The following is a 25,888-nucleotide window of genomic DNA, read 5'->3' as shown; positions in this document are numbered from 1 at the left end:
CCACAAAGGAAAAAAAAAACGGACGGAGTACGTTTAGAAACTTTTATCAGCTTTGAAACATTCAAAGACAAAAGATGGTAATCGTTGAACTTGACAAATGTCCAATTTTGCTTACATTATGATGGCACAGCACACAGGAAATGATATATACAATGGACACAATATTAGGTACGCCTGCACAACGTAATGTGACTCAATACAAAATAGACCCCCACCATGTAGCCCACTGGACAGAAATTTCGAACTAGCAAGTGGATGAAAGCACAATTGGATGTGTCGTTGCTCCCTCTAGTGGTGAGGAACTGTTTGAAATACTTGGCTTCAAATATTAGGAACTGTTCTACACCCACAACAATATCATTTACAGTATATGTTTAAAGGCAGGTGTTTACCTACTGTGGGTCAAAAACGGCAGTTTCAGTAATGTGAAAAGCAAACATGATATAACGTAAACCCCCATTTTTTGGTCAGAAAGTCTTTTTTTTTTTGTCAGACAAGGCCAAATGTCCCATGTTTGGCAACACGCTGGCATACACAGCAAGAGGACACATGAGGAGGTTGTTGTGTTGTCACCTAGGACTCAGAATCCTGTATTCCAAAAAACAAAAGGAGAGAGTGGATTTGATACTCATGTCTTGATGCACGTTACATGACACTGGAATGTCACCAATGCACGCTAAAACTACAATAATACAACACATTGGTCCTGCTTTTTAAAAGGCAAAGAAGCAGACTTGGTGAACCTAACATTCCATGAAAAGCACACAGTAATGATAATAAATAATTTATAATTAGAAAAGTATATGATAGTATTTGCGATGAGGTGGCGACTTGTCCAGGGTGTACCCTGCCTTCCGCCCGATTGTAGCTGAGATAGGCGCCAGCGCCCCCCGCGACCCCGAAAGGGAATAAGCGGTAGAAAATGGATGGATGGATGGATGATAGTATTTATCCCTATTATACTTTATACAAAGGATTGTTCCATATTTATAGGAAAGCTACCAAAAAAAAGTGAGGAGAAAAAAAGTGAGTGCGTAAAATAGCAAAGTTACATAAAGGGAAATAAACACAATGACCCAGGTACCATTTGCGGCCCATAGCTAATTTGTTAACGACTTGCGGCACATTATACAAATACCATTAAAAAACTAATGGAAAAAAACAACAAGTGGGATTAAAAGTGCAAACAGGTAAAATGTAACAAGAAAAAGTTGAAATGTTGCAAAAAGCTGCCGTGTGGGCTGTTTTTTTTCCTTTAAAGCTGTCTTTGCTCAAAAGACAATAATGAATAAAAATAAATGTTATTATTTTTTGACCTATTTAAGGATCCAATTATTGCACTTTGAAATATTTTTTGTGGAAAATATTGCTTTTATTGTGTGTTTGCCATATAAAAAACAAACTTTTTATTACAAAAGGCATAACATTTTTATTTTTTTTACAAAAACAAAAACAAGACAAATTTAACTGATGAATCTGAGGTTCATTTAGAGACTTAAATGTTGCAAGTAAAAAATTAAGAATGAATTATTTCTAAACAATTAAATTTTTAAAATGTTTTGCTCAAAAATTTGCTAGAAAAATAATAATGAATTAAAATTAACAATATTATGAATTAATGACTTAGATAAAGCTCCAATTACTTCACATCAAATATTCCACACACAATCATTGCATATTGTGTGGTTCTAACATTAAAAACAGTGTTTTCTTTGACAAAGTGAATTATAAAATATTATATGATCTTTCATTTTTTATTATTTTTATACTTCACATCATTAAGAGATTTAAGCAATGATTATCAAAATGGCAATAATAATACATAATAGTTATTTTTTTTAATTTTTATGACGGAGACCCTTTCAGGTACCTGGGACCAGACTTGAGGGCCCAGAAGGTCAAAAAAAAAAAAAAAAAAAAAAAAAAAAAATCTATATATTGTATTTTATTGAAAATTAGAAATATCAAAAAGGCCCCCACGTTTTAAGTTTTCAGTGTGCGGCCAGTTTTAATTTTCCTGAGGGGACTCTCCTGAAGGAATCAATAAAGTACAAACCCCGTTTCCATATGAGTTGGGAAATTGTGTCAGATGTAAATATAAACGGAATACAATGATTTGCAAATCATTTTCAACCCATATTCAGTTGAATATGCTACAAAGACCACATATTTGATGTTCAAACTCATAAACATTTTTTTTTGCAAATAGTCATTAACTTTAGAATTTGATGCCAGCAACACATGACAAAGAAGTTGGGAAAGGTGGCAATAAATACTGACAAAATTGAGGAATGCTCATCAAACACTTATTTGGAACATCACACAGGTGTGCAGGCTAATTGGGAACAGGTGGGTGCCATGATTGGGTATACAAACAGCTTCCCAAAAAATGCTCAGTCTTTCACACGAAAGGATGGGGTGAGGTACACCCCTTTGTCCACAACTGTGTGAGCAAATAGCCAAACAGTTTAAGAACAACATTTCTCAAACCTCAATTGCAAGAAATTTAGGGATTTCAACATCTACGGTTCATAATATCATCAAAAGGTTCAGAGAATCTGGAGAAATCACTCCACATAAGCGGCATGGCAGGAAACCAACATTGAATAACCGTGACCTTTGATCCCTCAGACGGCACTGTATCAAAAACTGACAATCTCTAGAGGATATCATCACATGGGCTCAGGAACACTTTAGAAAACCACTGTCACTAAATACAGTTTGTCGCTACATCTGTAAGTGCAAGTTAATGCTCTACTATGCAAAGCGAAAGCCATTTATCAATAACATCCAGAAACGCCGCCGGCTTCTCTGGGCTCAAGATCATCTAAGATGGACTGATGCAAAGTGGAAAGGTGTCCTATGGTCTGATGAGTCCACATTTCAAACAGTTTTTGGAAATATTCGACATCGTGTGATCCAGATCAAAGAGGAAGCGAACCATCCAGACTGTTATCGACGCAAAGTTCAAAAGCCAGCATCTGTGATGGTATGGGGGTGCATTAGTGCCCAAGGCATGGGTAACTTACACATCTGTGAAGGCACCATTAATGCTGAAGGTACATACAGGTTTTGGAACAACATATGCTGCCATCTAAGCACCGTCTTTTTGATGGACGCCCCTACTTATTTCGGTAAGACAATGCCAAGCCACATTCAGCACGTGTTGCAACAGCGTGGCTTTTGTAAAAAGAGAGTGCGGGTACTTTCCTGGCCCGCCTGCAGTCCAGATCTGTCTCCCATCGAAAATGTGTGGCGCATTATAAAGCGTAAAATACGACAGCGGAGACCCCGGACTGTTGAACAACTGAAGCTCTACCTTAAACAAGAATGGGAAATAATTCCACTTTCAAAGCTTCAACTATTAGTTTTCTCAGTTCCCAAACGTTTATTGAGTGTTGTTAAAAGAAAATGTGATGTAACACAGTGGTGAACATGCCTTTTCCCAACTACTTTGGCACGTGTTGCAGCCATGAAATTCTAAGTTAACTATTATTGTGCACAAAAAAATAAAGTTTATGAGTTGGAACTGAGCTGACACCTTATCGTGGTAGGAGTTTGCGTGTCCCAATGATCCTAGGAGCTATGTTGTCTGAAGGCTTTAAGCCCCCTGGTAGGGTCTCCCAAGGAAAACAGGTCCTAGGTGAGGGATCAGACAAAGAGCAGCTAGAAGACCTTTAATGAAGAAGACATATCAAGGACCCAGATTTCCTGGACGCAGGTCACCGGGGCCCCCCTCTAGAGCCAGGCCCGGAGGTCGGGAACGATGGCGAGCGCCTGGTGGCCGGGCTTGTTTTCCCATGGGTCCCTGCCGGCCACAGCCCAAAGAGCATACTTGCCAACCTTAAGACCTCCGATTTCGGGATGTGGGGGGTAAGGGGGGGGGGGCCGCGTGGTTAAGAGGTGGCAGAGGGGTTAGTGCGTCTGCCTCACAATACGAAGGTCCTGCAGTCCTGGGTTCAATCCCAGGCTCGGTAACTTTCTGTGTGGAGTTTGCATGTTCTCCCCGTGAACGCGTGGGTTCCCTCCGGGTACTCCGGCTTCCTCCCACTTCCAAAGATATGCACCTGGGGATAGGTTGATTGGCAACACTAAATGGTCCCTAGTGTGAGTGTGAAGAGTGTGAATGTTGTCTGTCCATCTGTGTTGGCCCTGCGATGAGGTGCCGACTTGTCCAGGGTGTACACCGCCTTCTACCCGATTGTAGCTGAGCTAGGCGCCAGCGCCCCCCACAACCCCAAAAGGGAAAAAGGAGTAGAAACGGATGGATGGATATATATATAAGAAGTACTTGACTTTCAGTGAATTGTAGGTATATATATATTTATATATATATATATAGGGTGTATCCCGTCTTCCGCCCGATTGTAGCTGAGATAGGCACCAGCGCCCCCTGCGACCCCAAAGGGAATAAGCAGTAGAAGAAAAAAAAATATATATATATATATATATATATATATATAAATAAAAGAAATACTTGAATTTCAGTGTTCATATATTTACACATATACTCACACATAACACTCATCTACTCATTGTTGAGTTAAGGGTTGAGTTGTCCATCTTTGTTCTATTCTCTGTCACTATTTTTCTAACAATATACATGCACAGCTAGACTCTCTGGCGGTGGTGTCAGAGAGAAGAAGTCTAGCAAAACTCCTAGCCATTATGGACAACACCTCCCACCCACTACACTCGGACCTTGGGGAGAGAATGAGCACGTTCAGCGGAAGGCTCAGACTCCCAAAATGTAACACGGAACGACACAGGAGGTCCTTCATACTGACAGCCATCAGACTGTATAATGCATATGTTCCTTGACTGCACTTAAATGTAGAATATATGTAGAATATATTTATATTATTTATTTTTATTATTGTTTATTGTGAGGGAACTGTGGTGCTGAATTTCCCCCAAGGATCAATAAAGTACATTCTATTCTACATTCTATTATATGTACAGTAAATGGCAGTATTGTCCCAAGAGTGTCACAAGTTCACAACATTGAGGTTTACGGCAGACGAACGGCTTTATGGTAGACGAAAACGTGACTGCTGTTGTTGTGTGTTATTACCGGGCTGGGAGGACTTTAATGAAACTGCCTAACAATAAACCCACATAAGAAACCAAGAACTCGCCCGTGATCAGTCTACAGTTATAACGTCATTGGCAGACTCGCTCTTTATACACGTCACTCAGGTCCACATGGAGCTGGAAGGGGCGTGCCCTCCAGCTCTGCCTGAATTTCGGGAGAAAATTTGTCCAGGGAGGTTTTCGGGAGCGGTGCTAAATTTCGTGAGTCTCCCGGAAAATCCGGGAGGGTTGGCAAGTATGTCGAAGAGGCAACGTAGGTCCCCCCTCCGATGGGCTCACCACCCATAGCAGGGGCCATAGAGGTCGGGTGCGATATGAGCTGGGCGGAAACTGAAGGCAGGGCACTTGGGGGTCCGATCCTCGGCTACATAAGCTAGCTCTTGGAACATAGAACGTCACCTCACTGGGGGGTAAGGAGCCAGAGCTAGTGCGCGAAGTAGAGAAATTCCGGCTGGATGAAGTTGGACTTACTTCGACGCACAGCAAGGGCTCTGGAACCACTTCTCTCGAAAGGGGTTGGACTCTCTTCCACTCTGGCGTTACCGGCAGTGAGAGGCGAGGGGCTGGGGTGGCAATTCTCGTTGCCCCCTGGCTCAAAGCCTGCACGTGGGAGTTCAACCCAGTGGACAAAAGAGTAGCATCCCTCCGCCTTAGGGTGGGGGGACGGGTCCTGACTGTTGTTTGTGCTTACGCACCAGACAACAGTTCAGACTACCCACCCTTTCTGCGTACACTCGAGGGAGTACTGGAGAGTGCTCCCTCGGGTGATTCCCTTGTTCTGCTGGGGGACTTCAACGCTCACGTTGGCAACGACAGTGAAACCTGAAGAGGCGTGATTGGGAAGAATGGCCGCCCGGATCTGAACCCGAGTGGTGTTTTGTTATTGGACTTTTGTGCTCGTCACAGATTGTCCATAACAAACACCATGTACAAACATAAGAGTGTCCATATGTGCACTTGGCACCAGGACACCCTTGGCCGCAGTTCCATGATCGACTTTGTAGTTGTGTCATCGGATTTGCGGCCTCATGTTTTGGACACTCTGGTGAAGAGAGGGGCGGAGCTTTCTACCGATCACTACCTGGTGGTGAGTTGACTGCGATGGTGGGGGAGGATGCCGGACAGACCTGGCAGGCCCAAACGCATTGTGAGGGTTAGCTGGGAACGTCTGGCAGAGTCTCCTTTCAGAGAAAGTTTCAATTCCCACCTCCGGAAGAACTTTGAACATGTCACGAGGGAGGTGCTTGACATTGAGTCCGAGTGGACCATATTCCGCACCTCTATTGTCGAGGCGACTGATTGGAGCTGTGGCTGCAAGGTAGTTGGTGCCTGTCGGGGCGGTAATCCTAGAACCCATTGGTTGACACCAGCGGTGAGGGATGCCGTCAAGCTGAAGAAGGAGTCCTATCGAGTTTTTTTGGCCGGAAGCAGTGGACAGGTACCGACAGGCCAAGCGGTGTGCAGCTTCAGCGGTCGCAGAGGCAAAAACTCAGAGATGGGATGAGTTCGGGGAAGCCATGGAAAACGACTTCCGGACGGCTTCGAAGCGATTCTGGACCACCATCCGCCGCCTCAGGAAGGGGAAGCAGTACACTGCCAACACCGTGTATGGTGCGGATGGTGTTCTGCTGACCTCAACTGCGGATGTTGTGAATAGGTGGAAGGAAAACTTCGAAGACCTCCTCAATCCCACCAACACGTCTTCCTATGAGGAAGCAGTGCCTGGGGAATCTGTGGTAGGCTCTCCTATTTCTGGGGCTGAGGTTGCTGATGTACTTAAAAAGCTCCTCGGTGGCAAGGCCCCAGGGGTGGATGAGATCCGTCCGGAGTTCCTTAAGGCTCTGGATGCTGTGGGGCTGTCTTGGTTGACCAAGACTCTGCAGCATCGCGTAGACATCGGGGGCGATATCTCTGGATTGGCAGACGGGGTGGTGGTCCCTCTCTTGAAGAAGGTGGACCGGAGGGTGTGTTCCAACTATCGTGGGATCACACTCCTTAGCCTTCCCGGTAAGGTTTATTCAGGTGTACTGGAGAGCAGGCTACGCCGGATAGTCGAACCTTGGATTCAGGAGGAACAGAGTGGTTTTCGTCCTGGTCGTGGAACTGTGGACCAGCTCCATACTTTCGGCAGGGTTCTTGAGGGTGCATGGGAGTTTGCCCAACCAGTCTACATGTGCTTTGTGGACTTGGAGAAGGCATTAGACCGTGTCCCTCGGGAAGTCCTGTGGGGAGTGCTCAGAGAGTATGGGGTATCGGACTGTCTGATTGTGGCAGTCCGCTCCCTGTACGATCAGTGTCAAAGCTTGGTCCGCATTGCCGGCAGTAAGTCGGACACGTTTCCAGTGAGGGTTGGACTCCGCCAAGGTTGCCCTATGTCACCAATTCTGTTCATAACTTTTATGGACAGAATTTCTAGGCGCAGTCAAGGCGTTGAGGAGTTCCGGTTTGGTGGCCGTGGGATTGGGTCTCTACTTTTTGCAGATGATGTGGTCCTGATGGCGTCATCTGGCCAGAATCTTCAGCTCTCACTGGATCGGTTCGCAGCCGAATGTGAAGCGACCTGAATGAGAATCAGCACCTCCAAGTCCGAGTCCATGGTTCTTTCCCGGAAAAGGGTGGAATGCCATCTCCGGGTTGGGGAGGAGACCTTGCCCCAAGGGGAGGAGTTCAAGTACTTAGGAGTTTTGTTCACGAGTGGGGGAAGGGTGGATCGTGAGATCGACAGGCGGATCGGTGCGGCGTCTTCAGTAATGCAGACGTTGTACAGATCCGTTGTGGTGAAGAAGGAGCTTAGCCGGAAGGCAAAGCTCTCAATTTACCGGTTGATCTACGTTCCCATCCTCACCTATGGTCATGAGCTTTGGGTCATGACCGAAAGGATAAGATCACGGGTACAAGCGGTCGAAATGAGTTTCCTCCGCCGTGTGGCGGGGCTCTCCCTTAGAGATAGGGTAAGAAACTCTGTCATCCGGGAGAAACTCAAAGTAAAGCCACTGCTCCTCCACATCCAGAAGAGCCAGATGAGGTGGTCCGGGCATCTGGTCAGGATGCCACCCGAACGCCTCCCTAAGGAGGTGTTTAGGGCACGTCCAACCGGTAAGAGGCCACGGGGAAGACCCAGGACACGTTGGGAAGACTATGTCTCCCGGCTGGCCTGGGAACGCCTCGGGATTCCCCGGGAATAGCGAGACATAGTGACTGGGGAGAGGGAAGTCTGGGCTTCCCTACTCAGGCTGCTGCCCCCGCGATCCAACCTCGGATAAGCGGAAGAAGATGGATGGAGTTTGAACATCAAATATCTTGCCTTTGGAGTGCATTCAATCGATATGGGTTGAAAAGGATTTGGAAATCATTCCATTCCGTTCATATTTACATCTGACACAATTTCCCAACTCATATGGAAACAGGGTTTGTACTATCTATCTATCTATCAGTGGAAAACTCCCCTGTCGTAAATGAAAATGCATGTTGTGGCCAGTGACTGTACATCACATCGCCCTTTGTCATCATCATACAGGTGAAATTAAAAATGTTTGACTATTGTGCAAGTCCATTCATGTCAGCAATTCAACATCAAATGTGAAACTAATACATGCTATAAAATCATTACATGCAAAGTGAAGCATGTCCAGCTTTAATTTGTTTATCATTTTGATGATCCACATTAGCTGAGATTCTCAATTCATCAAAATTATATCAAAAGAAGTCTTGAAATATCTGAAGTTACATGTTATGAGCCGTTGTCATGTATTAGTTTCACCTTGTAAATGTAATTGATGGAAGAAACCAAGCTTTCCACAATATTTTAATTTGTTGAGTTTCATCTGAGCCAAATAGCAATACCCCAGTACAGTATATACTGTACTGTGTATAACCAAGGTTTAACATGACCACTGAATTAAAGAGATGATGTAATGGACAGGTCATGATGTATTAAAGCTGTGTAATAATATGATGTAATGTTATTTTATTTTCATTTATTATGCACCCACCAACCAACTGTTACATCAGCCCGTGGTGCAGTCCGAGTAGACAAATGTGTAATGTGCAGAATAAATGTAGTGGTCCTTACTTTGACAGATGGTCCAGGATGTATGCCCAGGAATGCAAACACAGTGTTGTTCTCTTTAGACTGGAAGAAGTCTTCATAGTCCTGTGAGGAATGCGGAATAAATGCTGAATAAAATCAGTATGTCCCTGATGAACAATATATAAAATTAATGCTTCTGTTTTTACAGTAATATTCAATTTTGTTACGGGGAGTAATGGTGGATTATTTCCCCCAGTGAGAGTGAAGCCACATAATCTTCCCCAGGCGGCCATGAAAACGGGATTACGACAGGATTATGAGGTGGCGTGCATAAACTCTCGAGTTGATCGAACTCACCAGCTCGCCAGGCAAAAGGTAGTTAAATGTAAAGAACCAAAATAGACATGACCTACTTTGTGCCATCACTGTCCTTCTGGAAGAATCAGCAACAACCATTTATGTGCATGAAGGAACAATGGGACCTATTATAATCACTTCACATGTGTGTGGCCATCTTTTTTTTCATACTGTGCGTGTACTTACTACAATTTTAGTCCATCCTATGTCACAGACCAAATGTGGATAAAAACAACAACTTTATAACAAGAGAGACATGGAAATAGAGAGATAGAAAGATGCAGCGATCACTACTAAATACATGGGGTAACTACAAACTAATTAAAAACTAATCAGTAAAGTGAGTTCAACATTTTTATGAAAATACTCATTCAAGCAAACCAATCAAAAACTATTTAATTTTAAAAAGCAAAACAAATAAATACCTATAATGAGGATCACTCAAAGTAATCATAGATAATCCTGTGTTGCCTGTCTAAAAAAACAAAAGAATTGTAATATTTTTTTTATATATTGTATTTATTATATACAAATATTATATAAAATAATAATATATCAGTATATATCATATACTGTAAATATTACATATGTTATATTTTATATTGCTACTATGGTACATTTTTAGTCTACTTTCTCCCTGCATTATCCTTTTCATCCTTACCGTTCCCAACACTTATAACTGAGTTACTGTGTGGAACAATTTTCTAATGGATCAATAAAGTTTGTCTAAGTCTAAATTAGTGGCCACCAGTCTATGGTGGCCAGTTATTTTACAGCCTGGACAAGTCGCCACTTCATCGCAGGGCCAACACATATAGACAGATAACATTTACACACTTTGACACACGAGGGCCAATTTAAATAAATAAATGATAAATGGGTTGTACATGTATAGCGCTTTTCTACCTTCAAGGTACTCAAAGCACTTTGACACTACTTCCACATTCACCCATTCACACACACATTCACACACTGATGGAGGGAGCTGTCATGCAAGGCGCTAACCAGCACCCATCAGGAGCAAGGGTGAAGTGTCTTGCTCAGGACACAACGGACGTGACGAGGTTGGTACTAGGTGGGGTTTGAACCAGGGACCCTCGGGTTGCGCACGGCCACTCTCCCACTGCGCCACGCCGTCACCATTTAACCTATCTTCAGGTGCATGTCTTTGGAGGTGGGAGAAAGCCGCAGTACCCGGAGGGAACCCACGCATTCATGGGGAGAACATGCAACCTCCACACAGAAAGACCATTGGATTGAACCCAGGATCTTCGTTTTGTCAGGCACGTGCACTAACACTTGTGCCACCGTATAACGGCCAGTAATATTAAAATGTGCTGCAATGATGCATGATGTTGGAAGATTGAGTCTTACCCCTAATTTCCACATGGTGCATTTGTCTAGCAAGTCTGCTCTGCTCCTCCAACACTCACCGGCTCTATGCAGAGCAGCTCAAACTCCGCCACACAAAACAAAAGAAGTGACATCACCGACAAGTCCATGCGGTAAAATGCGTATGTCGTTTGATGCTTCAATAAGGAACACAGGAACTCTTTATTTACTGTATAACTCAGCAAAATATTCATACTTACTCGTATCTCCTCTATGTACTACTGTCTCTACATTTGGGTTCAGGCTACCGCTAAGACTTCTGGTTAATGTAGTTACTCTACACGTACCAACAGCATATGGGATAAATTCAACATAAAACGGAGAAGATCCAACTGGAGTAAAAAGGTGGGCTTGCTTAGAGTTGGGGTTTTTTCATTCCCGATTTTAGTGCTTTTAACAGGGGTACCGTAATTTCTGGAATACAGAGCGCTTTTAAATATCAGCTGCACCCACTTAATTTTAGGACAAATCTTATTTTGTACATATATTAGCCGCACACATCTATAGGTTGGCAGGTGTACACATTGAAACATGGAACATTTACAAACAGGTATTCGGGTTATCGAATTTGGTGTCAGAGTTGAGGAGACAACGGGCTTCTTCGTCAAGACTCGTTTTCACTTTCACTTTTGCCTCGAGGCGCGTTGCCTCTGGGTTTGTGTGGTCTACTTTGGCGTGACGGTCCGGCCTTGGTGGTGGTAGATTTCCATACTCTGCGGCGGGTAGGTCTCGTTTTTCAGTAGTCAGGTTGATCGTCTTCGGTTTCAAGGTTGCGATGCGTTCATTTTGTGGTGTCATCGCCGTAATGAGGGTGATTGCACAATAAATTTGTTTGATTCAATGTGAAACATTTCATTGGTCAATAATGACCTGTTCGACAATTTTATTGGTCTTTTGTGACAAGGCTAAATTTATTGGGTGGGAGGGGTCAAGGTCGAAATGGCTGTCAAAGTGTCACAATTTGTCGGATTATATTCTCAACTTTCTACTTTTCAGGTGAGAGGCATGATTTATGATCTACAATAAACTCACAGGGAGCAGGGAAACAGCAGACTACTCGATGATGTACACATAGGCACAACCAGAAGTGATCATGTTGCCACTATATATAGTTTGTGTGCATTAGCACTTATAATAACAATATCACTAATACTTTCTTAATATTCATGTCACGAAAAGTAAATGGAGTATTTTTGGTGCTTTTTAAATGGTTATTAATCATATTTTATGGGCGGAATAACGGAGCTCCCACTGGCTCCACTGTAAACCAACTTTTAGTATAAAAGGTAAAGTTAAAGTACCACTGAGTTACACACACACTATGTGTGGTGTAATTAATCTCTGCGTTTTACCCATCCCCCTGTTCCACCCCCTAGAAGGGTAGCAGGGAGCAGTGAGCAGCAGCGGTGGCCGCGCTCGGGAATCATTTTGGTGAAGTATCCTCCAATTCCAACCCTAGAATGCTTTTTTTAATCCACCCGTCGTCATGATTGTGAACGATTATAAAAAAAAAAAATTATAGTTCCCTTTTAAGTGGTCCCTACTAAAAGGTTTTGCTACTGATTACCTAATTAAATAAAACAAACAAAAAATTGTGAATAAATAAACACTAGCATTTTAAAATATTTCTTTACAAATTTCTTTCTTCTAATTAGATTTTTTTCATGGGCAATTAGATGCTAATTTCATAAAAATATCCTCAACAATCAAAACAAATGGATACACACAAGTTGCCCACAAACAATGTTCAAAAATTGACGTGAATGTTAAGGCACTGAATAGGCAAACATTATGAGATGCCAGCAGTCTTACCCCACAGTAGCGATCCTCATTGAAGATCTGTGGAGGCAGCGGGTTGCCCTTGTCTGGCTGCTTGTCCCGAGGGATGTGCTGGTACATCCAGAGTCTCTTTTCCTCCAGCATGGTGATGTCTACTTCCTGGAAAATGATTCGATGTGACTCGAGGAAACCCACCACTGACTGTTGGTGCTTTTTTACCTGGAGAGAGAAAGGGTTGTAAATATTGACCCGAAATAGGGCACCGCTTATGTCGCCAAAAATTTCTCTTTTAAGTCGATATCAAAATCCATCTATTTTCTACCGTTTGTCCCTTTCTGGATCACGGGGGATGCTGGAGCCTATCTCAGCTGCATTTGGGTGGAAGGCGGGATACACCCTGGATAAGTCGCCACCTCATCGCAGGGCCAACACAGATAGACAACATTCTCACTCACATTCAGACAGAAGGGCCGTAAAGTTTGAAAATTAATTAAAGTTGTTCAGTTCTATGTCGCCATAGATATCATGCTATTGTCAACTTCCTCATTATCACTAAGCCACAAAATAACATTGCATCAATGTGCAATCTACTAATAAAAGTTTCAATCTATCAATCAAAAGGTGCACACAGTGACTTACTGTTAAAGGGAAACTGCACTTTTTTGGAATTTTGCCTATTGTTCACAATCATTATGAAAGAAACGACAGATGGATGTTTTAAAATGCATTCTAAATATTAAATACATTTGAACAAGCGCGTTTCGTGTCGTCCTCTCCAGTTCCAGGTCCTAAATGGCTGTCGAAGTGTCCCAACTTGTTGGATTATATCCTCCGCCAATAGCCGTCTACTTTTCAGGTAAGAGGCATGATTTATGATCCACAATAAACATGCAGGGAGCAAGGAAGCGAGGAAACAGAAGACCACTCGATGAGGTAAACATAGGCACACCCAGAAGTGATCACCTCGCCGCTATAAATAGTTTGTCTGCTTTAGCGCTTATAATAACAATATCACTCATACTTTGTTAATATTCTAGTCACGAAATGCATATGGAGTATTGTTGGGGTTTTTTAATGGTTATGTATCAGATGTTATATGTGGAATAATGGAGCTCCCATTTGCTACGCTATAAGCCGACTTTTATTTATGTTTATTTAATATTTAGAATGCATTAAAAAAAATTCATCCATCGTCATGTCTTTTATAAGGATTGTGAACAATAAGAAAAATTCAAAACAAGTCAAGTTTCCCTTTAAGTGCAAAGTAAAGTCGCTGCTCCTCCAGATCAAGAGGAGCCAGATGAGATGGTTCGGGCATCTGGTCAGGATGCCACCCGAACGCCTCCCTAAGCAGGTGTTTAGGCACGTACAACCGGTAGGAGGCCACGGGGAAGACCCAGGACACATAGTGAAGTAAAGTGAGTGAGGTAGAGGTATATTTATGTAGCGCTTTTTCTCTAGTGACTCAAAGCGCTTTACATAGTGAAACCCAATATCTCATTTTTACATTTAAACCAGTGTGGGTGGCACTGGGAGCAGGTGGGTAAAGTGTCTTGCCCAAGGACACAACGGCAGTGACTAGGATGGCGGAAGCGGGGATCGAACCTGCAACCCTCAAGTTGCTGACACGGCCGCTCTACCAACCGAGCTATACCGCCCGTTATTGGGAAGACTATGTCTCTCGGCTGGCCTGGGAACGCCTCGGGATTCCCCGGGACTGAGTCTTGGCTAAGTAGGTGAAACATGCAAATACCGGTAATGTATATACAAATAGACAATGAATAAGAAATTACTTACATTTAAATTGATTATTTCAATAGTATAGTAATTGAGTTCCTTAAAATGTTTTGTTTTTTTAATAACGAGGTGGTTTTCTGGTATGCTTCTGGGCATGTGCGTACAGTATATTGGGGATGCCGGCAGCCACAATGGAGCTATTGTTTGCCTGTCAGAGAACGTTCAGTTCGTTCACACACCCAAACAAGTCTGACCCTGAAGTGCTTGCACAATAGCAACACATTGCTGCCTCTTCCAGCCTAGTGAAAAACTGGGAAAACTTAATTAAAGCGGTTGTCATGTCATTGGATGGGTGTGTCGCAGTCTTTGGGGGGGCGTGCGAGATTCAACACTTGTTTATGAAATATAAAAATAGTATCTGTCATTCTGCACGCACTACATACACGTCAATTGTTTGAGAGTATTATGTGAAATGAAGGGATTATCTTGGACTAATCCTTTCATTACAAAAAAAAAAAAAAGAACAGGGCTCCTGAGGACAAATAACGGATGCCAACTACACAAAAAAACAACAGCGCATTTCAAACATTACACTCAAAATCGATTTGGATCCTCAAAACATTCAGTTCAAATCAGTTTCAGTTTATATGGAACATGCATACAGTACAATGTAATGCATCAAAAAATGCCAGTTGTTTCATTACAGCACGTCCGATAAGGAGTAGAAAGAAGCAGAGCTTATTTAATTCTACCCCTTTTCATACCATAGCAATTTTATCCAATTTCTATGTTCTCTGTAACAGAACACTGAACAAATAAATAATAAATAAATTATATACCATAGTAAGCATACACATATTAAATACATATATAATCTTTGTCTCAATAAAATAAAATAAACATTTAAAAAAAGGGGGAAAAAGGGTTCTAGATGTTCATCATACAGTAATTATTATTCTATGTACTTTGTGAACACTTGGAGTTTTGAACAGTCTCTTAAACTGAATCATATTGGTGCATTGTTTGATTTCTTTGGTTAATCCGTTCCATAATTTAATTCCACATACTGATATACTAAGTGTTGTACGAGCATACAAATGTTTTAAATTAGATTTTCCTGTAAGGTTGTATTTCTCTTTTGTTGTGAAGATTTGTTGTACATTCTTGGGTAGCAGGTTATAGTTTGCTTTGCACATCATTTTAGCTGTTTGCATATGCACAAAATCATTGACTTTCAATAATTGTGATGTAATAAATAAAGGTTTTGTATGTTCTCTATATCCAACTCCAACATTATGTATTATTCTAATTGATCTTTTTTGTAACACAGTTAGTGAATGAAGCACACATTTGTAGTTGTTTCCCCATATTTCTGCACATACAGTGGGGCAAAAAAGTATTTAGTCAGCCACCGATTGTGCAAGTTCTCCCACTTAAAATGATGACAGAGGGCTGTAATTTTCATCATAGGTACACTTCAACTGTGAGAGACAGAATGTGGGAAAAAAATCCAGGAATTCACATTGTAGGAATTTTAAAGAATTTATTTGTAAATTATGGTGGAAAATAAGTATTTGGTCAACCATTCAAAGCTCTCACTGATGGAAGGAGGTTTTGGCTCAAAATCTCACGATACATGGCCCCATTCATTCTTTCCTTAACACGGATCAATCGTCCTGTCCCCTTAGCAGAAAAACAGCTCCAAAGCGTGATGTTTCCACCTCCATGCTTCACAGTAGGTGTGGTGTTCTTGGTATGCAACTCAGTATTTTTCTTCCTCCAAACACGAGTTGAGTTTATACCAAAATGGATACATGGATGATACAGCAGAGGATTGGGAGAATGTCATGTGGTCAGATGAAACCAAAATAGAACTTTTTGGTATAAACTCAACTCAGAATGAATGGAGCCATGTATCGTGAGATTTTGAGCCAAAACCTCCTTCCATCAGTGAGAGCTTTGAATGGTTGACCAAATACTGATTATCCACCATAATTTACAAATAAATTATTTAAAATTCCCACATTGTGAATTCCTGGATTTTTTTTCACATTCTGCCTCTCACAGTTGAAGTGTACCTATGATGAAAATTACAGACCTCTGTCATCATTTTAAGTGGGAGAACTTGCACAATCGGTGGCTGACTAAATACTTTTTTGCCCCACTGTATATGGTAACACTAGCGAGCAGCAGAGAATATGAAGTGATTTTTGGTCAATAACAAACCTGGGCAAATTAAGGCCTGGGGACCACATGAGCTTTTCAATCTGGCCTGCTGGACATTCCCAAATATTTTTTTTAGATATTTGAGATGGAAAGTGTAGCTGACATGATGATGTGCAGTGATGTTTTCTAACGATGGTAAGTCTTCAACTATACAAAGTATTTCAATGGTTGGAATCTGCACTTTGGGATGATATACCAGTTACTATGGTAATCTAATTAGTTACAATGTTCATCTAATTAGTTACTATGGTCATCTACGTCACAGCAGTTCAGACGAGGCACCTAGCAGTGTGGGCGGGAAGCGTTTCCACAGACGCGGAAGGAGATTTTCACAACAAAGTTCTAAAGCTTAGTGATACATCAGATTGTCGGTGGGTTTATTTTGTACCCGTAGCGTTCATATTTCACCGTTTGTTGCATTTTTGTTGCGTTTCATCCATCCATCCATTTTCTACCGCTTATTCCCTTTTGGGGTCGCGGGGGCGCTGGCGCCTATCTCAGCTACAATCGGGCGGAAGGCGGGGTACACCCTGGACAAGTCGCCACCTCATCGCAGGGCCAACACAGATAGACAGACAACATTCACACTCACATTCACACACTAGGGCCAATTTAGTCTTGCCAATCAACCTATCACCAGGTGCATGTCTTTGGAAGTGGGAGGAAGCCGGAGTACACGGAGGGAACCCACGCATTCACGGGGAGAACATGCAAACTCCACACAGAAAGATCCCGAGCCTGGATTTGAACCCAGGACTGCAGGACCTTCGTATTGTGAGGCAGATGCACTAACCCCTCTGCCACCGTGAAGCGTTTCACTTGATTGTAAAATATGTTGATCGAAAGGGGGTTTGACATTTATATTTTGTCAAAATACAGTGTTTTATCGTCCATTACGTCTTTTAAGGCGGTGTGTCATAAAATTTTTAGCATTCAATCCGACATTATTGTGAGGTTTTGTATTAGTGTTCATAAAAATAGATATACCGGCCCCAGACACATTTTTTTCTCTAAATTTGGCCCCCGAGACAAACTAATTGCCAAGTCCTGGTCTAAAACATGTTTTGCTTTGTTCATTCTTCACATCTTCAACCTACTTTATGTGGTATATTTTTTACATTAGATTTACAATTAATGTAATCATCTATAACATTTGTAAATGTTCGCAAACATTTTTGATTCATTTAATTTTCTTTTTGGAGGGGTAACAGTTGTGGTGATGACAAAAAAGCAAACGTTAAACAATAACCATAGAACCGAAAATGGATTGTGTAGTAGCTCTGTCCTGGCTGCTCAGTAAAACACAGTTAAAGGGAAGTGTGTTTGATTTGCACTTGTCTTTTTTTGAGCAATAAAGTTTTTCTGGAAAAACGGTCAATTTGTTGTTGCACTGTCCAATATCAAGCATGGCATAACCCAATTGGCACTTTATCAATTGGGCACAGATGATTTCCACCCCACTAATCTGCTTTTGTAAAAGCTCATTTTCTCTTTCTTTTTCCACTCCCAAGTGTATCTGAACCTTTTCTTACCCCAAACATATCCCTTCCCAGCAGCTGAAAGCAGTCCCTCCTAACTCGATTGAAAGGCATTCAGAGACAAATGCAATCACAAGCTCAGCACTGGCATGACTGACCTAAATGAGAACTTATTCAGGCGTGCATGGCTGTACTGGTTGCTTCTCTCTTTCTGTCATATAAGTGAATGTATGTGACTTAAAACCACTTCCTTTGTCAATGATCAAAGGCGACATTTGGCAAAATACATGATATATAACTATTAATAATTCAGCATCAATGGCTTTACATATGCATGCTGGATGAATTGATTTTTTGTAAGAAACAAGCAATGAAAAGCATATTTATGTGGACAATATAACAAGGTTCATATTAGACATGAACATATTTTCGCTTCATAGTCGCTGACAAATAATTTGAACATCTTGAAGCAAATTTGCGGTCCACATTCAAGACTTGCCATGAAAAAACAGCCAAATTAGTGGCAACACTCACCGCCACAGATCCACTTGACGAGGCGACGTAAACCTTGATGACCATTTTTAATTCCACATTACGGTCACAGCATGGACAAAGTTAACCGACCGTGTCACATCAAAGCAGGGAAAATGTTGTTTTTTTAATGACAAAGTGTTAAAAGTGAGATTCGAGCCGAATATTTCAAACTAAGTGCGCTGCTGCCGTCAGTCAGTACTGCGTCGTCCTCGCGCGAGCAATACTGAACACAACACTTCCGGTACGGCTTTCAGAAATAAAACGACAATTGTCATTGTCCTCTCTTTTCTACTTTAACTCTTCGTATATTTAAGATTTCTCCATGTATGTCTATTTAGAATCGTTAAGATTATGTTCATATGCGATATCGCTTGACTGATGCTAAATCCCACTGAGATGCAATATCATACAATTGTGACCCTCTTTACTGTGAAAGTTTCATTTTTCTTAAATAATCTTGCTGCTTTGAAGTAGCTTTATGTAAACCGCAGTTTGATGGTTAAAAATGAAGTCATTGGTTAGTTTAAGGATCAAATAACGTGGACCCCGACTTAAACAAGTTAAAAAACGTATTCGGGTGTTACCATTTAGTGGTCAATTGTAAGGAATATGTACTGTACTGTGCAATCTACAAATAAAAGTATCAATCAATCAATCAAATGTAATCATCTTATAAATTGATGTGACTTTAATCAGGCAAGTCAGTATACTGAAAAATAATAGTTATAACTATAGTTATAACTATTTTTTTTTTTTTAATGTCTAAAAAGTAATGTCTTGTTGGCATGGAGCGCCGCCAATGGCGATTCAGCCTGCCAGCCATCTCTTGATGGGGCTACAGTCAATCTGATTAATTAATTGAAACTTTTATTAGTAGATTGCACAGTTCAGTACATATTTCCTACAATTGACCACTAAATGGTAACACCCGAATAATTTTTTCAATTTCTTAAAGTCGGGGTCCACGTAAATCAATTCATGGTAATGAAATGATTGGCATCAGAATGCCAAGACTGCGTTCATAAAAATGCTTTTTAGTACAGTATGTGATTCAAATCCTGTGCAAGGACAAACTTATGAGTAACTACATAAACATGTATTCTTTTGACTGTATGAGTGGTTGTGTATGTGTATGTTTGTGCATTCTTAATTTAATCTCTATATCATCAGAACACATTGAAATGTCAGTGCCCAGAATAAACAACAAATGTATATAATAAAGAATATTTATCGACAACTGGTCATTTCAAGGGGAAATGTACTTTATTAAATTTGCCTATCATTCACAATCCCTATGTAAGAAAAGTTTTTTTTATTATTTTCAATGCATTCTAATTTATAATGTACGCCAAGTACAAAGTGTACACTGCAGCTAATGGGAGTCATCTATTGCGCCCATAAAGCCGTCTAAAAACATTTAAAACATCACCAACATTTATATGTTGTGACCTGCATAATAACAAAAGAAATACTTTTAGTGGCGACGTGATCACAGAGTAACTAGTACAAACCTCGTTTCCATGTGAGTTGGGAAATTGTGTTAGACGTAAATACAAACGGAACACAATGATTTGCAAATCATTTTTAACCCATATTCATTTGAATATGCTACAAAGACAACATATTTGATGTTCAAACTGGTCAACATTTTTTTTGTGCAAATAATCATTAACTTTAGAATTTGATGCCAGCAACACGTGACAAAGAAGTTGGGAAAGGTGGCAATAAATACTGATAAAGTTGAGGAATGCTCATCAAACACTTGTTTGGAACATCCCACAGGTGTATAGGATAATTGGGAACAGGTGGATGCCATGATTGGGTATACAAACAGCTTCCCAAAAAATGCTCAGTCTTTCACAAGAAAGGATGGGGCGAGGTAAACCCCTGTGTCCACAACTGCGTGAGCAAATAGTCAAACAGTTTAAGAACAACATTTTTCAAACCTCAATTGCAAGAAATTTAGGGATTTCAACATGTACGGTCCATAAAATCATCAAAAGGTTTAAAAAATCTGGAGAAATCACTCCACATAAGCGGCATGGCCGCAAACCAACATTGAATGACCGTGACCTTCGATCCCTCAGACGGCACTGTATCAAAAACCGACATCAATCTCTAAAGGATGTCATCGCATGGGCTCAGGAACACTTCAGAAAACCACTGTCACTAAATACAGTTCTTCGCTACATCTGTAAGTGCAAGTTAAAGCTCTACTATGCAAAGCGAAAGCCATTTATCAACAACATCCAGAAACGCCGCCAGCTTCTCTGGGCCCGAGATCATCTAAGATGGACTGATGCAAAGTGGAAAAGTGTTCTGTGGTCTGACGAGTCCACATTTCAAATTGTTTTGGAAATATTCGACATCGTGTCATCTGGACCAAAGGGGAAGCGAACCATCCAGACTGTTATCGACGCAAAGTTCAAAAGCCAGCATCTGTGATGGTATGGGGGTGTATTAGTGCCCAAGACATGGGTAACTTGCACATCTGTGAAGGCAACAATAATGCTGAAAGGTACATACAGGTTTTGGAACAACATATGCTGCCATCTAAGCGCCGTCTTTTTCATGGAAGCCCCTGCTTATTTCAGCAAGACAATGCCAAGCCACATTCAGCACGTTACAACAGCGTGGCTTCGTAAAAAAAGAGTGCGGGTACCTTCCTGGCCCGCCTGCAGTCCAGAGCTGTCTCCCATCGAAAATGTGTGGCGCACTATGAAGCGTAAAATACGACAGCGGAGACCCCGGACTGTTGAACGACTGAAGCTCTACATAAAACAAGAATGGGCAATAATTCCACTTTCAAAGCTTCAACAATTAGTTTCCTCAGTTCCCAAATGTTTATTGAGTCTTGTTAAAAGAAAAAGTGATGTAACAGAGTGGTGAACATGCCCTATCCCAACTACTTTGGCACATGTTGCAGCCATGAAATTCTAAGTTAATTAATATTTGCAAAAAATTTTTAAAAAGTTTATGAGTTTAAACATCTAATATCTTGTCTTTGTAGTGAATTCAATTGAATATGGGTTGAAAAGGATTTGCAAATCATTGTATTCTGTTTATATTTACATCCATCACAATTTCCCATATCATATGGAAACAGGGTTTGTATATGCAACTATTGACACACGGCTGGAGAGCTGCTGCATCGCCTTTGAGTTGGTGAAAGTTAATTGTTGATGATAAATAATGCCTCTCATTTGTTTAGTAGAAGGTAGTTGCCATAAACTGAGATATTGGTCCACTTTGAAATTCAACCTAAACCCAGCGATTGCAAGAAATACAAGAAGAATTATGATGCATTCCAAATACAAACGAGAATTTATAAACATCCCATAAGTCGGCATCCCAGTGAGAGCAGACATTTTACAATAAGTGATTATTTTATTATGTTCAGAGTTTTCTTGTTCAGCACTTAGCAATACTTGTTTATCATTGAGCTCCTAAAACCTATAGTACATCCTCTGTATGTTCAGGCTCAAAAATATAAGGTTTTGGATCATCAATTGTCCCAGTGTAGTTTTGGTTCTCTCTCCTGAAGTATGCCATGATTAGTAGTAGTTGTTGTTGAAGGAAATTGCAAACGTTGTGATGCGTCTCTGAAATACACCGTATGCATATAATGTCCAAAATACGTAAATATTGCAAGTTGATTTTGCCTGTTACTACATTATATATATACTTACAGCATGTACATTAAAACATTTGTGGATGTTTTTGGAAGTTTTTAATGTGCTTTATAGATAGATAGAGCAAATCCCATTACCTCCTTTATTAGCTGACTTTTGCTAGCATTTATTTTTTAGTTAAAATGCATTAAAAAAAGAAAAACATATGTTTGTTTGTCTCACATAAGGACTGTGAATGATGATAAAATAAGAAAAGTGCAGTTCCTCTTATATGGTCACACTTAAACACACCCAAAGTTAAAATAATACAACCATATGTCGTATTTACCTATGAAAAATGTATGCATTTACAAAGCACTATAATATTAAAATAGTTTTTAAAGAAAATAACAGAAGGAATAGATAGGAAACAGAATAATTAAAAAAACAGAACCTAAAGGCCACAGTACCCCTGGGTTAATTTCAGCTCTGAATTTTTATTGTTTTGCTACATTATCTGTATTTTACCATTGCTTATTTGAATTCTTTTTTTTTTTCTTTGTCATGAAAAAGGGAGGTTTTTGTCATGAAAAAGGGAGTTTTTTTGGGGGTTGGTGCACTAATAGTAAGTGTATCTTGTGTTTTTTATGTTGATTTAATTTAAAAAAAATGTTTTAATTAAAAAAAAAAAAAAATTAAATAAGAAAAAAATAAAAATTAATACAAAAATTATTCTGCGGCCCGGTACCAATCGAGCAGAAGTCAGCTACTTTGTTAAAAAGAACCACCCAACTCTTTGTAGACTTTGTGTAGACTTACCTTGTGTCTACTTTGTCACGCCTGATACTAGTGATTATTTTAAATTGTATCTATTTCAATGTTTTCTGACCAGTAAGCACAAAGACACTTGCAGCGGGAGGAAGTTCACATCGTATATTAGTGGACAGTAAGCAATTATATTTAGACAACAGCAGCCTGAGGAAATTCACTATTGAAGCAAACTATGGTAGCCGGCATTGTTTAAAAAGTATTAGCAACTGGTAGCTTTTTTTCGAGGAAGCAACTTACTTCGACAGAACACTGCATTACATTCAAAACTCCACAGACTTTATGAACAAGGTTAGATACCTGAAAGTAGACAAATATTAAACTTTGGTTTTATTTGACATCACCTCCCTGTTCACTTTTTTTCCAACCAAGAAAGCAGTATATAGACTATAAGGCATTAATTGGTGCTTGATCACATCCTTCGTGATAGATCCACACTAAGCCATGAACATACATGCAATTTGCTGGAACTTTGCCTTTACCGCAGACATACGCACTGCTGTGCTAAGAGCTCACCTGTATCTACCATTGTGGCAAACTTTTACATAGAGCAGTGGTTCTCAAATGGGGGTACGCGTACCCCTGGGGGTACTTGAGGGTATGCCAAGGGGTACGTGAGATTTTTTTAAAAATATTGTAAAAATAGTAACAATTCAAAAATCCTTTATAAATATATTTATTGAATGATACTTCAACAAAATGAATGTAGGTTCAGAAACTGTGAAAAAAAATGCAACAATGCAATATTCAGTGTTGACAGATAGATTTTTTGTGGACATGTTCCCATATTGATGTTGAAGATTTCTTTCTTTGTGAAGAAATGTGTAGAATTAAGTTCATTAATCCAGATGAATGTCTATTACAATCCCCAAAGAGGGCACTTTAAGTTGATGACTACTTCCATGTGTAGAAATCTGTTTATGTAATTGAATCACTTGTTTATTTTTCAACAAATTTTTCGTTATTTTTATATATATTTTTTCCAAATAGTTCAAGAAAAAGACTACAAATGAGCAATATTTTGCACTGTTATACAATTTAATGAACCAGAAACTGATGACATAGTGCTGTATTTTACTTTTTCCAACCAAAAATGCTTTGCTCTGATTAGGGGGTACTTGAATTAAAAAAAAATTTCACAGGGGAAACATCACTGAAAAAAGGTTGAGAACCACTGTCATAGAGCAGTGGTCCCCAACCAACGGGCCGCAGATTTTTTTTTAATAAAAAAAAAAAAAATAATATATTTTTTTTTTTATCAAATCAACATAAAAAACACAATATACACTTACAATTAGTGCACTAACCACAAAAACGTCCATTTTCATGACAAAAACGTCCCTTTTTCATGACAAAGAAAAAAAAAAAAAAAAGGACCGCCCCCACCCCCCCGGGCCGCGGGACAAATTATTAAGCGTTGACCGGTCCGCGGATAAAAAAAGGTTGGGGACCTCTGACATAGAGGACTTGGAAAAGACAGCTGTGAGCTCTTTCGGGGGAACTGCACCAACTGATAGGTACAGATATGTGGATGACACATGGGTAAAAAATCCAAAGCCAAGAAGCGCAAGCCTTTATATGCACAATAACTCAGTGGACAAAAAACATCAGGTTCACATACGTTTATGTCAAAGACAATAAGTGGACTTATTTGGATTGTGACGTCCAGATTGGAAACAACATGGGCCTCCACATACATATATATATATATATATATATATATATATATAATATATATATATATATATATATATATATATATATATATATATACATATATATATATGTATATATATAAGAGATGAAGTAGTCTTGTGATTTTTTCCCATACCTACATATTGCGCTCTACCACGGTATCGAGCACTATTCTATGGATAATCCAATCAAGACATATATATATATATATATATATATATATATATATATATATATATATATATATATATATATATATATATATATATATACATATATATATATGTATATATATAAGAGATGAAGTAGTCTTGTGATTTTTTCCCATACCTACATATTGCGCTCTACCACGGTATCGAGCACTATTCTATGGATAATCCAATCAAGACATATATATATATATATATATATATATATATATATATACTGTATACACATATATATTCACACTTATACACATATAGTATATACACACACATACATATACACATATATATAGACCCATATATATATATATATATATATATATATATATGTATATATATACTGTATGCCCATATATATTCACACATATACACATATAGTATATACACACACATACATATACACGTATATATATATATATATATATATACATATATATATATATATACATACATACACACACCACACACATATATATATATATATATATATATATATATATATGTATATATATATTAGATATATATATATATATATATATATACTGTATGCCCATATATATTCACACATATACGCATATAGTATATGTATGAAAATATAATATATATACATATATATATATATATATATATATATATATATATATATATATATGTATATATATATATATATATATATATATATATATGTATACATATATATATATATATATATATATATATATATATATATATATATATATATATATTTATTTATATATATAATCAGGGCTGTGAATCTTTGGGTGTCCCACGATTCGATTCAATATCGATTTTTGGGGTCATGATTCGATAATATATCGATTTTTTTCGATTCGATTCGATTCTCGATTCAAAAACGATATTTTTCCGATTCAAAACGATTCTGTAATCATTCAATACATA

General features: G+C 39.5%; 1 protein-coding gene across 1 annotated transcript; it reads right to left on the bottom strand.

Annotated features, from left to right (window-relative positions):
- Nucleotides 1-28: 28 nt before the first annotated feature.
- On the bottom strand, nt 29-18,881 carry sh3bgrl2 (SH3 domain binding glutamate-rich protein like 2). Its single transcript, XM_061900651.1, has 4 exons — nt 18,628-18,881; nt 12,686-12,871; nt 9,167-9,247; nt 29-588 (listed from the first exon to the last, which is right to left on the bottom strand). The coding sequence occupies exons 1-4, from the start codon at nt 18,670-18,672 to the stop codon at nt 574-576; spliced, it is 327 nt and encodes a 108-aa protein (XP_061756635.1). The 5' UTR covers nt 18,673-18,881; the 3' UTR covers nt 29-573.
- Between the last annotated feature and the right edge of the window lie 7,007 nt (nt 18,882-25,888).

This window comes from Nerophis ophidion, linkage group LG05 (assembly GCF_033978795.1).
Source record: "Nerophis ophidion isolate RoL-2023_Sa linkage group LG05, RoL_Noph_v1.0, whole genome shotgun sequence".
Taxonomy (NCBI): Eukaryota; Metazoa; Chordata; class Actinopteri; order Syngnathiformes; family Syngnathidae; genus Nerophis; species Nerophis ophidion.
Note: the sequence above shows the minus strand (reverse complement) of the source record. Positions and strands in the feature narration are given on the sequence as shown.